The sequence below is a fragment of the Ceratotherium simum genome, chromosome 7 (assembly GCF_057802395.1).
Source record: "Ceratotherium simum simum isolate JZ-2026a chromosome 7, ASM5780239v1, whole genome shotgun sequence".
Taxonomy (NCBI): domain Eukaryota; kingdom Metazoa; phylum Chordata; class Mammalia; order Perissodactyla; family Rhinocerotidae; genus Ceratotherium; species Ceratotherium simum.
The window spans coordinates 81054951-81069594 of NC_141906.1; the positions used below are offsets into that span (position 1 = coordinate 81054951).

At 44.3% G+C, this 14644-nt stretch overlaps 1 protein-coding gene across 6 annotated transcripts in view; it reads right to left on the bottom strand.

Annotated features, from left to right (window-relative positions):
* Positions 1-448: 448 nt before the first annotated feature.
* NFRKB (nuclear factor related to kappaB binding protein) overlaps positions 449-14644 on the bottom strand; it is a 37288-nt gene continuing 23092 nt past the window's right edge. For 5 of the 6 annotated variants that reach the window (XM_014793741.2, XM_087433927.1, XM_087433929.1 and 2 more), the window contains 12 exons: positions 12831-12891; positions 12253-12427; positions 11185-11291; positions 10639-10762; positions 10334-10413; positions 9958-10178; positions 9586-9856; positions 8753-8965; positions 5392-6159; positions 2573-2679; positions 1628-1763; positions 449-1509 (listed from right to left, as the gene is read on the bottom strand). In XM_014793741.2, the coding sequence (XP_014649227.1) occupies positions 1384-1509; positions 1628-1763; positions 2573-2679; positions 5392-6159; positions 8753-8965; positions 9586-9856; positions 9958-10178; positions 10334-10413; positions 10639-10762; positions 11185-11291; positions 12253-12427; positions 12831-12891 (2389 nt within the window). In that variant the 3' untranslated portion in view covers positions 449-1383. The remainder of the gene's footprint in view (positions 1510-1627; positions 1764-2572; positions 2680-5391; positions 6160-8752; positions 8966-9585; positions 9857-9957; positions 10179-10333; positions 10414-10638; positions 10763-11184; positions 11292-12252; positions 12428-12830; positions 12892-14644) is intronic. The other variant, XM_014793739.2, reaches the window with a different exon arrangement.

A 14644-nucleotide genomic window follows, 5' to 3' on the forward strand; every position in this document is an offset into this window, starting at 1 on the left:
ATTTCCAGAGATTAAAGATACATTTTTAATAATCTGGATACTTTAAGATACGGAAGCCCTGTCACTGTAGAAAAGCTTTACCATCCAACCCCTGCTCCAATACAAAAGAGGCATGTATTGTTAACAACCAGGGCTTTAATTACTTATTACATTTTAAATATTGTTCTGAGCTCTGCCTATAGCTCGCTGGAGGCAGAGACGTGTGAAATAACCAGGATTAAAGGAATTGTAAATGCAGAGTGACCTCTTGTGTGGTTGGTACTACCTAGTAGGCACACCCACTCTTTTTGCCATCTTTGCTCCAGAGCAGAAGTCAGCAAGTTATACTTAAAGAGCCACATAAGAAAAACTTCAGGCTTCAGGGCCATATGGTCTCCATGGCAACTACTCAGTTCTGCCTTCTAACTGAAAGCAAGCATAGATAATACATAAAACAAATGGGCGTAGGCCGTGCTCCAATAAAACTTTATTTACAAAAACAGGTGGGCAGCCCAAGGGCCGTGGTTTGCTGACTCTTGCTCTGGAGCCAAGCAGAACCTATAATCTTGAACTGCAACAAAGCTGACGCTGCAAAAGCAGCATCTCTGCTGGCATTGGCCAACTCTGCCCACTGACTCTGGAACTGCACGTGAACAGGCTTGATGAGGAGGACAAAGTCAGCAGGTGAAGACATGGACCACAATCACCATCCCGATACCCCCCCTTTAAGAGGAAGTGCCAAACTAATCCCATTGCAGGGAACTCACACTATCTCACTTCCTATGTTTCTTTCCCATCTTACAGCCTCTCCATTACCGCGTAGTTATCAAGTCAGCCACCAACTTACTAAGAATCTTGCTATTCTCTCATTCTGGTCAAAAGAATAAGTAACCTTACAGTTTAGGGGGTGAAAGCCTAGGTTTCTATTTGATAAAGATGTACAATAGGTTCGTTAAAAAAATAAGTTACATAAAAATTTCTGGACACAAAACTCCTAACCAGATCGCTAGGCATGGAGACGACCAGAAACTAAAAAACACAATCCACATATAGAACGAGGCTTATTCACTACCTGCACACTCTGCAACTGTAAGCCTTCCCTCTGTCTTGCTCTCAGGAGAGAACTTTGGCTTGTATGACACAACTATGACCTCACACAATTCTTAACAGAGAAGCTTCTCCTCGATCAGTATAGACCAGACCTTAGAAACCTGGAGTGAACCTTTCTCAGTGTACTCCACTATGGAGTGTGGCAGCAGAATCCAAGCCACTGCTGCCATCATCCCACTACTGGCCTTCCTTATACGGACAAGCTTAGAGGAACAATGCAACCTCCCTGCTCCTTTTGGCCACAAGGGCAGACCAGGTATGGGCTTTTATGGAAGCCATCTTTCTCTCTCCAAGTCATTGTTGTTCGGGTGCCTGCTTAGGAGATGGAGCTGTGGTCACGACAACAGTAGAGACTGCTTTGGAGGAACCAGAAGCTGTTCCCTGTTGAAGATGGGATGCGGGCACAGTCTGGATGCGCACCTGTTATGAAGAGAGAATGTGAGGTCAGCAGATTGCCAATGGGCTCATCAGTTGAGAACCAACAGTAAAGGAAAGAGACAGCAGACTGGTATGGCCAATAGCTTGCCTCGGACCTTACCTGCGTGGCCTGACCTTGTTGCTGAAGCTGCTGCAACTGCTGGGCAGTGAGGAAACTAACGGGCTTATTGCCAGCAATGAGCTTAGTACCCGCTGGCATGGTGGTGAGGATGATGTTGCGGCCCAGCCCACTGAGGCTGTGGAGGGAAAGCAGGAGTGAGGTATAACAACAGGACAGGGTATTATCTCCAGCCCAGACTTAGGCCATGTGTTGAAGGAAAACAGGGAGGGGTCTGGTGTCCAGTGAAAATTCCAACTTTCTGGACTGAAATGGACACCACTGACGAGACGACCTTTCTTCCAGCTTCTATGCTTCCCATGATTAAAGAAAACAGCAAACCTGAAGGCTTCTGATGCTCTGGATAAAATGACCCTGACATCCATACCTTGATCAAAGGGTAATGGACGGGGCCCCAGGGAGGTGTGTGCTCCTGACAAGAAATTCCCGCAAAGTAGCTGCCTTGAGAGCATCAGACTGATTTCATCATGCCCTTTATCCCTAAGTCAGGGCCACAGGAATCCCAGGCTCCCAAGGAAGCCCTCATCCTCTGAACTATCACACCTAGAGCTCTCTGTCCAAGTGAGGCCTGTCCTAATGTCCACATTGGAAACTGCCATCTGAGCCACGTCACCACCCCACCCTGTCCCAGCACTTCCCGCCCCCTGCCTTGCTTTTTCTTCATGTATCACCACCCCATACAGTATTTTACTTTATTATCTCTCTCCTCACTCTACAATGTAAGCTTGAAGACAGCATGGATTTTTTTGTCTATTTTAATCACTGTTCTATTTCCACCACCTAAAACAATATTAGGTGCTCAATAAATATTGTTGAGCACAACAAAAGAGAAATATCAAAAGAGAGCCCCAGAAAAACCAGTTGCCTTCCCAGTGTGCGACAAACAACCATCCAGAAGCCCTGCTCATCCCTCACTACAGCACTTACTTGGCTCCAAGGTTGCCCTTGATGATGGGGGCTGTGACCACACTCTTGCCCTTCATAGGCTGGCTAATCACAGAGAGTGGAACTGTGATCCGTGTAGGCAGCTTCCCCTAAAGAGAAAAAGCAATCGGGTTTATGGGAAGGAAGGAGATAAGGAAATATCAAGTGTCCCCTACAAGAGCTGACAGCAGCATCCAGATGCTCTCACTCCCTGTGCCCTGCAGGGTCCCTACACTCCTGAGGTGTGGGCCCAGGCAGCCCTCATGAAACTGCTCATATGCTGTAGTGAAGTGCTCAAATACTATACTTAGGTGTCATCTGAGCTGTTATCATCCTCTTTCATGGTACCTAAAGCAGCAGCAACCATATATAACTGCTCTCATCAGGATAAAACGTGTACCTAAATCACAAAGGAAAGTGTGTGTTCCCTTAAGCACAGTAAGAGTCTGAGCTCCTTAGAGGGTGGGCTCTTACTCATCCGTGTGTCCCCCAATACTTGGCACACAAAAACTAAAGTAAATATGAAGAAGGACAGAGGTACTCAAGGGTTAATACAGCAACTGCACAGCTGCTGCTTCACTGCAGCACAGGCTCACTCGGGGGAGCAAACAGCAGGCACTTCAGGTTAGGGACAGGTCACATTCTCCAGGTGCTTTCCGCTTCTCGCAGAGATAAGAGAGGTTAGTTAGGGGACATTAATAATAAACTCAACCAAGTGAAAAGTCCAACCCTAAAGCCAAAAAGGCCTAAGAGGAACAAAAAGGAAGTTGAAAAGGCCTGGAGTCTTTGAGGTTTCAGGATGGTTAAGATTAGGTCATTGTATCACCTGCTTTTAGGCTGCCTGGTTTTTAACCCTTGGTTGGTAACAGAATTTATATACAGTACAATCTTGTGTAAATCTGATTTTAAAAGATGACTCAAGCGGGGTGGTTAATAGGATGCTAAGAAAAAGCATCAACATTTCCTACGGGCACATTAGCTCCAAAGCCAGGCACCCTGGGTGCAAAACTGCTTCACGGTCCCCACTCCAATCTCCAGAGTTGACTCACAATTTGTAGCCCATTAGAAAGCACTGAACGATGTCAACAGACAATGTAATTTCTCAAGATGGTGCCTCCAGGTAGACTTATGGTTTTACTTTCTTCTTAAGAATGCCTTAGTTGCTTAATACACTTCAGACCACCAGAAAACCAACTACAACTGTCCCTTCATGAACCAGCCTAACCAGCTGACCAGACAGGAGAAAAAAGTACCATTCAATACTTCCTGCCCCACTAAATGCTCTCCAGTTGTATTTATCTAGATTGATTATAACAAGGTAGACACCACTGGATTCTATCTTTCTGTGTTAAGAGAAAAAAACAAAAGTGGATCAAGTAAGCACTATTTCCTTGCTTCCTTATTTTAACTTCTGTGACGTGAGAACCTAAGTAAATATTTCCTTTAAAGCCACACCATACTTCAGGGTTTGTTGGTCACCTGGTTTTACTAACATGCATATTCTGCTTCCTCTGTCACTCTGGCTTTTATCCAAATTATTGGGGTTTTACCATACAGCTTGCTTAGAAAAGTAAAACTGTTTTCTACCATCCATATGCACCCTGTTATACAGAGCTGTGCTCCTTATCTAGAGGCTAAAGAATAAACACACATGCACCCAGAAACACACTTCCGTTGATATGGGATTTTGTTTTTGATAAATGTCACATTTCAAGTTAATGTGGAAGGGATAAACTAGTCAATGATGTTGGAATAATTTGGAAAATATGAGATGTCTACATGTCATTTACAAAAACATATTTCAAATGGATTATCAATTATACTTTTTTTAAAACTCTGAAAATATTTTATGAAAATAAAGGCTAATATCTTTATAACCCCGGGGAAGAAAGGGACAAACACAAAACCTAGGAACCACAAAAGAAAATGTTGATAGATCTAATCAGATAAAGTACGTGTAGAGCAAAAGGCTCCATATGCAAGATTAAAAAAATGACAGACTGGAAGAAAATATTTTCTACACACACAAAGAATTTAACATCCAGAAGATATAAAGGGCCACCTCAAACAATATGAAAAAGCCAAATACCCCATGAGAAAACTGGCAAAGATTTATTCAGGACTGGAGAGCACATACCAATCTCCATATGAATGGATGCTCAACCTCACTGAAGACCAGGGGAAAGACAGAAAAAGAAGTAAGCTGGTATGGCCTTTTTGGTAGCACAATTGGAGTACCAAAACTTCCAATACGTATACCTCCGTGACCCATCCTAGGCACTTTCGCTCCAGAAATACTTACACATGTTCGTAAACACATACACGAACGTTCACCGTAGCACTGGTTTTTAACAGTGAAAACACATCCTTTAACAGAAGAATGGTTATCCAATGGATACCCAAGACATATTTTTAAATAAATAAAGCAAATCACAGAACAATATATAGATTAAGGTATCTCATAGGGATTTTTTTGTAACTATGTGTATATGTATGAAAATACTCAGGAAAAGGACAAGGATAAATGCCAAAATACCAACGGTAATTAGCCCTCATGAAGGGAAAATTAGACGGTGGTGAAAGAAATTTTGTATTTTACTCTGTATACTTCTGTACTGTTTTACTATTTTATAAGAATGTATGCACGTACTACACTTTCATAAATTTGTTTCAAAATTAAACAAAAAAGTCTGTTTGGGTCAAATGAGGTGATATTGACAGGGATTCTAATCTCTACTCCTAAAAAGAGAAGTTTCCTAGTTCTTAGGGAGCCTTGTGAAGTTTCCTAAGCAGAAGGGCTATTCTTCACTAATGTTACTCACAGCCTGGGATGTGGAAACAACTGTGGTGCTGACAGGGACCTGCCGCACAGTGGGGGCTCCCGTCCCGATGCTGATGGGGGTGCTCGCAGCCCCAGAAGCCACGGCCACAGTCTTGGACACGGCAGCATTCATACTGGGCAAGGACACCGCTGAAGTATGGACAGTTCCAGACCCACTGGCCACTGAGGACCCTTGCTTGGCATGGGTTGCAACTGTAATGGTCTGGCCTGCCTTGGGAGGCATCACTCCCAGGCCCTGAACGATGCGGATTGTGGCAGCTGGTTTTGCTTCTGAGGAGGCCACTGTGTTTTTCCCCTTCTGGTCTGCCACACTCACACCAAGTGCTGGCATCAAGCGAAAAGATGAACTCGAAGCTTCTGTTGGCTTGAGGTCAGGAGTCACTTTGACCACAGTGGTACCTGCTGGAGTGGATGAAGGGGCACTGGCTGAACTGGCCTTGGCAGGGCTGTCAGCTGCATGGACTGGATTGGAAGTGACGTGTAAGGTGGCCGAGATGCCTTTGCCTGCAGTGCCACTTCCTGTCCCGAAGAGATCCTGGGTCAATTTGACTGTGGTCACCTGGGACTTGGCCAATGTGGCCATCATGTCCGGAGTGATTCGCAGAACCGTCTGGCCTTTGGCATCTGTGGTGATGGAAGAGGGCGGCAGACGTAATACATCCTTACCCTGGATACGGAAGTTAGTGGCTGTCAGCGGAATGCTGTTGCCTGTCTGGGGCTTCACACCAAGCTGCCCAGTGATTGCCACCTGGATGGGGAAGACACAGCACTGACAAAGGGATCCACAATGCTAAACTGGTTATGTAGTATAATTAGGCAAATCTCCATTTCATGAGTATGTGTGTTTCATATTTTTTCTAACTTTTTATTTTGAAAAATGGTAAACATTGGGGCAGGCTCAGTAGCATAGTAGTTAACTTTGTGAGCTCCACTTCGGCAGCCCGGGGCTCGCAGGTTCGGATCCCAGGCGCGGACCTATGCACCGCTCATCAAGCCATGCTGTGGTGTCTTTCCACATACAAAAAATAGAGGAAGACGAGCACAGACATTAGCTCACAGCTAATCTTCCTCAGCAAAAAGAGAAAGATTGGCAACAGATGTTAGCTCAGGGCCAATCTTCCTCACCAAAAAAAAACAAAACAAAAAAAAAACGGTAAACATTCACAGCAGTAGAGAATAGTTGACAAATTCATGTACCCATCACCTAGCTTCAAAAGTTATCACTTTGCTAATCTTGTTTTATCTATCCTTCCCCACTTTTTTGGGGGGTGGGGGACCGAGAGGAGTTGGAATATCTTAAAGTAAACCAATATATATCATTTTGCTGGTCAATACTTCTGTACACATCTCTAATCTAGAAAAGGATTTTTTAAATTGAAAAAATAACTGCCTATTAAAACCTAATAATCACCTATAAATATTACCTAATATGTATTCACATTTCCCTAACGGTTTGAAAATTGTCTATTGTTGTGCCAATAAACCTTCATTCTGAGAGTGGTAGCATTGCATGGTGGTTAACAGTTTGGGCTCTGGGGCCAAAGTTTCTGGGTTCATATCCAACTCCCATGTAAGGCCAATCTCCCATGCGTAACAGAGGCAACCCTTCTAGCCTCAGGCACTTTCTCTGTCAATTTTCCCCTCTCTCCTGGACCACTGCCATCAGAATGCAAACATGCTATAACATTTCCCATCAAAATAAACAACAAACCCTTGCTCTACTCCACATCTCCGCTCCAGCCCCAGTTCTCTGCTCTCTTCAAAAGCAAAACTGCTCTAAAAATTACCTATATTCATTGTCTCCTCTTTCTCACCTTACATTCTCTTTTGAACTCATTCCCAAGAAGCCATCAATCCACTGGACCCTGCCAACTGCCGTCAGTGTCTACATCCGATGAGTGGTTGTCTCAAGCCTCATCTCCTCACGCTTTCATGTACCTGATGCAGGTGCTGACTTTGTGAGCACACTGTCCTCTCTTGGCTTGTCTCAGTCTCCACACCTCGTGTTTTCCTCTATCTCAGTAAATGATACCACTGTCTACCCAGTCACTCAAGCCAAAAGCCATGGGGTCATTTTCAACTCCCTTCTCTCAGACCCCATAATCAAACCACTGGCTCTACCTTCAACCCTATATTCAGAATCCCAGCACTTCTCTCCACCCCGGTGACTGCTCACTCACACAAAGCCAGCACCACCTCTCACCTGCACTGCTGCAACTGCCTCCGGCCTGCCGCTGCTCCCACGCTTGTCCCCCAAAGGCCACTCTAGGCAGCAGCCAGGGGTTTCTTGAATGTAAACCAGATCAAGTCATTCTGGCTCACAACCTTTCAATGGTTCCCCGTGTCCCATTTAAATCAAAACCAGAGTTGACATAATGTAACCACTGGCATCCTCTCAAGCAACCTGCCTTCCAACTCTTCCAGACTTGCTCACTAAGCTTCAGCCACAATGGCTTTCCTGTTGTGCCTCAAACACACTCCTGACTCGAGGCATTTCCACTTGCTATGCTGGACTGCTTCACCTCCAGACAATCGTCACATGGCATTCTCTAACTTCATTCACGTCTCCTTCAAATTCAAATGTCACCTCCTCAGACAGTCCTTCTCTGACCACCCAGCCAAAACCACTCTCTGCCCCTTCCCATTGACTGATTCTCATAGCCCTTATTGTACCCGACCCTGAAGTACTTGTTTGTCCCAAGCTCTATGAGAATCTGAGCTCCACAAGGGCAGGGACTTAGTCTGTGTAACATACCGCTAAATCCCCAATGCTCTGAACAGTGGCTGGCCCACAAGAAGCACTCAGTAAATATTTGTTTCATGAAAAAAAATAACATTCCTTTATCATTACATGGTTCTATTTCTTCATCTGTAAAATGGGGATAACAAAAGTGCCTACCCCACGCTGTTATGAGGATTAAGTTATTTAATATCTATAAAATGTTTAACAGCAGAGTGCAGGCACATATTAAGCACTCCTATCAGTATTAGTTGCTATTTTGCCTAACAATTCTTTGAAGTTCAATGGTTATACTTCCATATTCATAACCAAGAAAGTACAAATATATTCTACTTTTACTAGTGGTAAACTAGGATTTTAACTAAATTCAGAGTCTACTCCAAATCCAGAAACTCAGCTACTAAATGCTGAATTATATGGAAAGAAACAAAACAAATCTCTTCAGCATCTACAAAGCTTGCACTGCCCTCGGTGGGAACTCACAGTTGAAATACCTATGAACTAAAGATCAAGATCACAAGATCACAAATCACTAAGATCTCCAACCATCCTTTGCTTTAGGACGAGGGAGTCAGATCCACCCAGAGAGACGTCTGCCTACCTGCTTGATGATGTTCTGTCCTGTGACATTCTGAATGACGGCAGCTGTGGAAGCACTCGGGGCAGAGCCACCAGGAGAACTCGTGGCCGGCTTGCTTGCAGGGCTGGCTGTAGCAGGGAGACTTGTCACCGTGAGCCCCGTCTGCCCAGGTCCAGGCCGCTGCACAGTGGCCGCTGGGGTCTGAGCTTTGACTGGAACAGTGGCCATTACTGTCTAGTTCAAAGCGTGAGGCCAAGAACTTAATTAGACACTAAGAGGCAGACCAGCACGCCAAGCAGTCTCCAGCATGTCACCACCCAGGAAGCGTTCCTCTAAAAGTTCTTCTAATATAACAGTGCTGAAGGCTCCCTGTGCTCTAAAATGGACACTGTCAAGTTCTTGGATTTGTGTAGAACATCTTAATTTTCAGAATGCTTTCACATTTAACATCTCATTTTGTTCCTACTTGAAGACAAATATTATACCCCTTTTACAGTAAAGGAAACTGAGGCAGAAGATAAGACTCTTCTCTAAAATTACACAACGAGTTAGTGCATGGCTAAGACGAGAGGCACACTGGAAGGAGCCTGAGATTTGGAATCACAGGTCTGGATTTACATCCTACCTCTACCAGGGTCCTGACATTACCACCCTGGGTAAATCACTAACCTTCTCAGAAGTTCTGATTCCCAACACATAAAACACAATTTATAAAAACGCTTTCCCAGCTTTGAACATTAAATGCATTGTTGTGATAAACATCACCAGTAGCAATAATCTAAGGCTCCTCAGTCCTTACCCAGACTGCCAGTTGGACCCTTCAGACCACCTCTGTGTCCACTGTCCCTGTTTACCTGGGGCACGACTTTGGTCTGTGCAGCAGTGGCTGGAACCCGAATCTGTGGTCCTGCCGGCATCTGTGGCAGCGTCTGTGTTGGCCCTGCTGACTGCTGCGTAACAGTAGGAAGGCTGGGCTGGGCCACCACCCGCACCTGGGGTAGTCCAGCCGAGCCAGAGTGGCTCACAACACGGGCAGTGGCCTGAGAATTTGGTGGAGTCTGGCTGGAAGCAGGGGAAAGCATTGTTCCTAGCTGTGGCATTGTTGGTGAAGACACCAGAAGAACACTATGAGGAAAATCAGGGGGAAACAAAAAGCAGACTACTTAAGACATGCATACAGAAGGATTTTGGAGGCAGAAAACTGGAGAAGAAATGGAAGAGCTTACCCTGAGCTAGATTTAGCTGGTTCTGAGACAGCAGTAGGGCCACTTTTGCTCACTGATGATACAGGTGGAGGGGAGATAGGAGTGGCAGGCAAAGCTGGAGTGGTGGGGGTCACAGGTGTGACTGGGGTGGGTGGCATGCTGGAGTCACTGAGGCTCATCTGGGTCTGCTCAGGAGGGCCGCTGCTGAGGACCTTCAGTGAATTCTCCTTGCTACCGGACTTCTATAATGAGAAGATAAAGAGAAATTCACGTGCAGATTTCACGAAGGTCACTGAAGGAAGGCACGGCCCTGCGGTTCCTGACGCACTGAGTTAAGGGAAGACCTAGTTGCCACCATTCCCAAAACCACTAAGGCGGGTGTTCTCAGGTCACTCACCACCTTGGATGGGGGCTTGGGTTTCTGCTGCAGGGCTTTCCTGGCTTTAGCTGCAGCTGCTTGTGCTTGGTGAATCCGCTCTGTAAACAAGAGTTGTAAGCTTAAGCAATAGTTTCACCTCAGCACAGTAAGGAGGGTAGTTTCATTAAGAGGCAAGGCCTCGCTGGTGGCCTCACCGACGGGCTAACTCCTGCCTCTACAATCCCGTCCCGCCTGAATGCCAATGAAAAGCATAATGGAATTGGGGCAGAAAGTCAGATGCATTCCTTGTCTAGTTGGACACACAGCCCAGAGGCCTCACACACCAAACTCTTCCTCGCTCCGGTCACGATGCAGGTAGATCCACAGCTTTCGTCCAATGTCATATTTCACACATGGGTCTTTTTCATAATGTAGCCGGTCCAGTGCACCACTCACTACTGTATTCACCTAAGGGCCAGAACAAAGGGGATAAGGGACAAGTCAGACTCAGACAGCAGAGAAAAATCACTGGGTGTAAGACACAGCTAATAAACAGATCACATCTCAGCCTGGTGGCAGCACTCCCAATGACTCACTCTATCACTCAGCCAAACGAGAAACCTGTAAGATTCCTGAGAGACTGAGTCATTGTCACCTGAAGGAGATGGTGAACTACGAACCTTTAGTAGAAGCTGAAGAAAAACTCAGAGCCAAATTTGTGCTTCACTGACAGTACGGGTCTTAATACTGTTCGAATTTCTCAAGACAGGCTTGTTTCCTTTTCTTCACTTTGTTTTTTAAAAATTTATGTTATTATATTTTATGTTTCCTTGTAAGTTTTCTTAAGTCCCTTCTGGAACAAAACAAAAATAATCTCTTCTCCATCCTACCTGAGTGCTGGTGACATCTGGTGCAAGAAACTGGGAGTCCTTGAGCAATTCACAGATCTCTGCCCGAGTGCCTTCTCCATTAGGCAGCCGAGCTGCAGCATCTCGAACTGATGACACCAGAAAATGGAAAGTTCAAGAGTCAAGGAGGGCCTCGATTGAGGAACACTGTCCCTGTACCTGCCCTGGTGGGTGGAGTTCCCTGAGGTTACGGTTCCCTTACTCAGACTCAGCATCAGATGGACACTGCCCTCTGGGGGCAGTTTCCTATACACTCTTAGCCAAGACTGGTCCATGACACCTTAGAATTCAGTGGGTCCATGAACTCAGGTGGAAAAAATATTACATCTTTAACTGAGATTTAAGCATTTCCTTCAATTATGAACAAAGGTAACAAACCATAAATTGGCAGTGCTGTCATGTTGCAACAGAAATCAGATATTTTCATATCACATTACAGCTGCTACAAACAACTCAAAATATCATTTCCACTCATCACTATTTGGAAAGAACATGAGTTATAAGACCCGCTGCTAAATCTTGTCATTTAATATCATAATAAAAACACATATATTTCTACAGCATAAATTTGTTTTAATATTTTGATAACTTTCAATATGATTGGTTTCTTTTGTTAGCTCTTTGCATTTTATTTTGTGCATCTAAGACATAATTCTGAGAAGGTGTTCAGAAGTTTCACTAGACTGCCAAAGAGATTCATGGCACAAAAAAAGGTTAAAAACCTCATCTTTAAAGGAATCACATTCTGGAGGAAGCAAATTCCTGCAGTTAAGCTAGCTATGTGGCTGGCCTGTGAACAAGTCCTGAATGAAAATAAATGTCAGCCCAGACCTCAGGGAAGAAACACCAATTCCTGGCATAAATCTCTGAAGGTAAACATGCTCCTGCATGTCCCAAACTCGAAAGCTTCCTAAAGCTACACCTGACCCTCAAAGCCTTTCATCAGGGCGGGAAGGGGTGGGGGGGTGCGGCAGGTAGGGCAGAGGAGAGGGGAGGAAGTACACACGAGCAAGAAAAAGGGATCCCTGACAACAGACAGAAGGCACCTACCAAGAGACAGGATGGTGACATAGGCAGGCCGGTCAGAGCGCAGCAGGGAGTGCTCCCGAGCCTTGTTGAGTGAGGTTTCCTTGTCAAACACACCCTTCACAGGCCCCACCACAGACTCAAAGCCATGCATGCGAAAGGTGAACGCCTTATGGGGTTGACTGTATCTGTAACGCTCCTACCAAGAGAAAAGGGACAAGGCTCCTAAGTCAGAATTAGTGGGTTCTTTCTAGAGCTCCTATACAATAAGGGATTGACCTGGAGAAAGTAAAACAAGAAGGAAGCAGAATATTCCACTAGGTAAACTGAGTCAACCGCAGTGGGAAAAAGATGGCCCCCAAAGCCCTAGTCACTAGCCAAGGGACAAGGAGGTAAATAGAAACGTATTTTGCTATCTGGAAGAAAAGGTCATCAAAACATTTCTCATTCCCTTTCCTCACACCATTTCCACTCCCAACAAACAATCCCAACCAACAGAATATCTACGGTTAAGGGTGTGTGTTTCCTCCAAGAATTTGGATTCAAGGAGTCTACGGCCTCACACATGCGGAGATTTACACTGGGTTCTAGCTATTTCTTACCTGCTCCTGGAAAACTCGTTTCTCCTCCCCTGTGCTGGGACGCACCACATAGTCAGTTCTTCTGGAACATAAAGAATTTTGTATCCATCACCCCTTCTCCAACACCAAACCATTCCCTTTGCAACATGAAAAAATGCCCCTTCATTAGTACCCTATTCTTGTAAAGGTCAGAAGTCCACTTTCCAGATCCTACCAAGTAACTCCTGTTGGTATTTCCAAAATTACTTGATTCTTAGAAATCCAGAAAGGTATTACGTAGATGGGAAAGAGGCTGACATTTTTACCTGTTTCAGTATTGTTGCTAAGTAAGCCCAATCCAATGGCAACAAAACACTCAGCCTTAGAGGAACAAAGGACTTCAAATTTGTAAGATGACAAGGGCAGTTTTTCTGTTTTCTAGGGAAAGTACCAAGAAATTGAGTTCCACACCCCCCTATTGCATAAGGCAATAGTTCTGCCACATTCAAGTTCGCCCCTCTGTGCGGGTGTTCAGGAACCTAAGTAAAGAACTATGGCATTAGAAGCAATAAAATACTTAGGAATAAATTTAATCAAGGAGGTGAAAGATCTGTACACTGAAAACTACAATACTTAGATTAAAAAATTGAAGAAGATACAAATTATTGGAAAGATACTCTATATTCATGGATTGGAAAAATATTGTTAAAATGTCCATATTACTCAAAGTCACCTATAGATTCAATGTAATTCCTATCAAAATTCCAATGGCATTTTTCAGAGAAATAGAAAAAAAAAATCCTAGGGCCGGCCCCGTGGCGTAGCAGTTAAGTGCGTGCACTCCGCTGCTGGCGGCCTAGGTTCGGATCCCGGGCACGCACTGATACACCGCTTACCAGGCCATGCTGTGGCAGCGTCCCATGTAAAGTAGAGGAAGATGGGCACAGATGTTAGCCTAGGGCCAGTCTTCCTCAGCAAAAAGAGGAGGATTGGCGTGGATGTTAGCTCAGGGCTGATCTTCCTCACAAAAAAAAAAAGAAAAAAAAATCCTAAAATTTGTATAAACCCATAAATGACCCCAAATACCCAAACCAATCTTGAGAAAGAAGAACAAAGCTGGAAGCATCACATTTGCTGATTTCAAACTTTATTACAAAGTTACAGCAATCAAAATGGTATGGTACTAGCATAAAAATAGACACATAAACCAATGGAACAGAATCAAGAGCCCAGAAATAAACGATCGCATATATGGTCAACAAATATTTTGACAATGGAGCCAATACTCAATAGGGAAAGGATAGTCTCTTCAATAAATGGTTTTGGGAAAACTGGATATCCACGTGCAAAAAAATGCAGTTGGACCCCCCTATCTTACATCCTCACAAAAATTAACTTGAAATGGATTAAAGACTTAAATGTAAGACCCAAAACTGGAAACATCCTAGAAGAAAACATAGGGAAAAAGTTCCTTGACATTGGTTTTGGCAATGATTTATTGGATATGACACCACAGTACAAGCAACAAAAGCAGAAATAAACAAGTGGGACTACATCAAACAAAAGCTTCCGCATAGCAGAGGAAACCATCAACAAAATGAAAAGGCAATCTACCAAATGGGAGGAAATATTGGCAAATCATAAACTGATAAGGGGTTAATATCCGAAATATTTAAGGAACTCATACAACTCAACAGCAAAAAAATAATCCAATTAAAAAATGGGCAAAGGACCTGAACAGACATTTTTCTAAAGAAGACATACAAATAGCTAACACACAAATGAAAAGATGCTCCACATCACTAATCATCAGGGAAATGCAAATCAAAGCCACAATACGATATCACCTCACACCT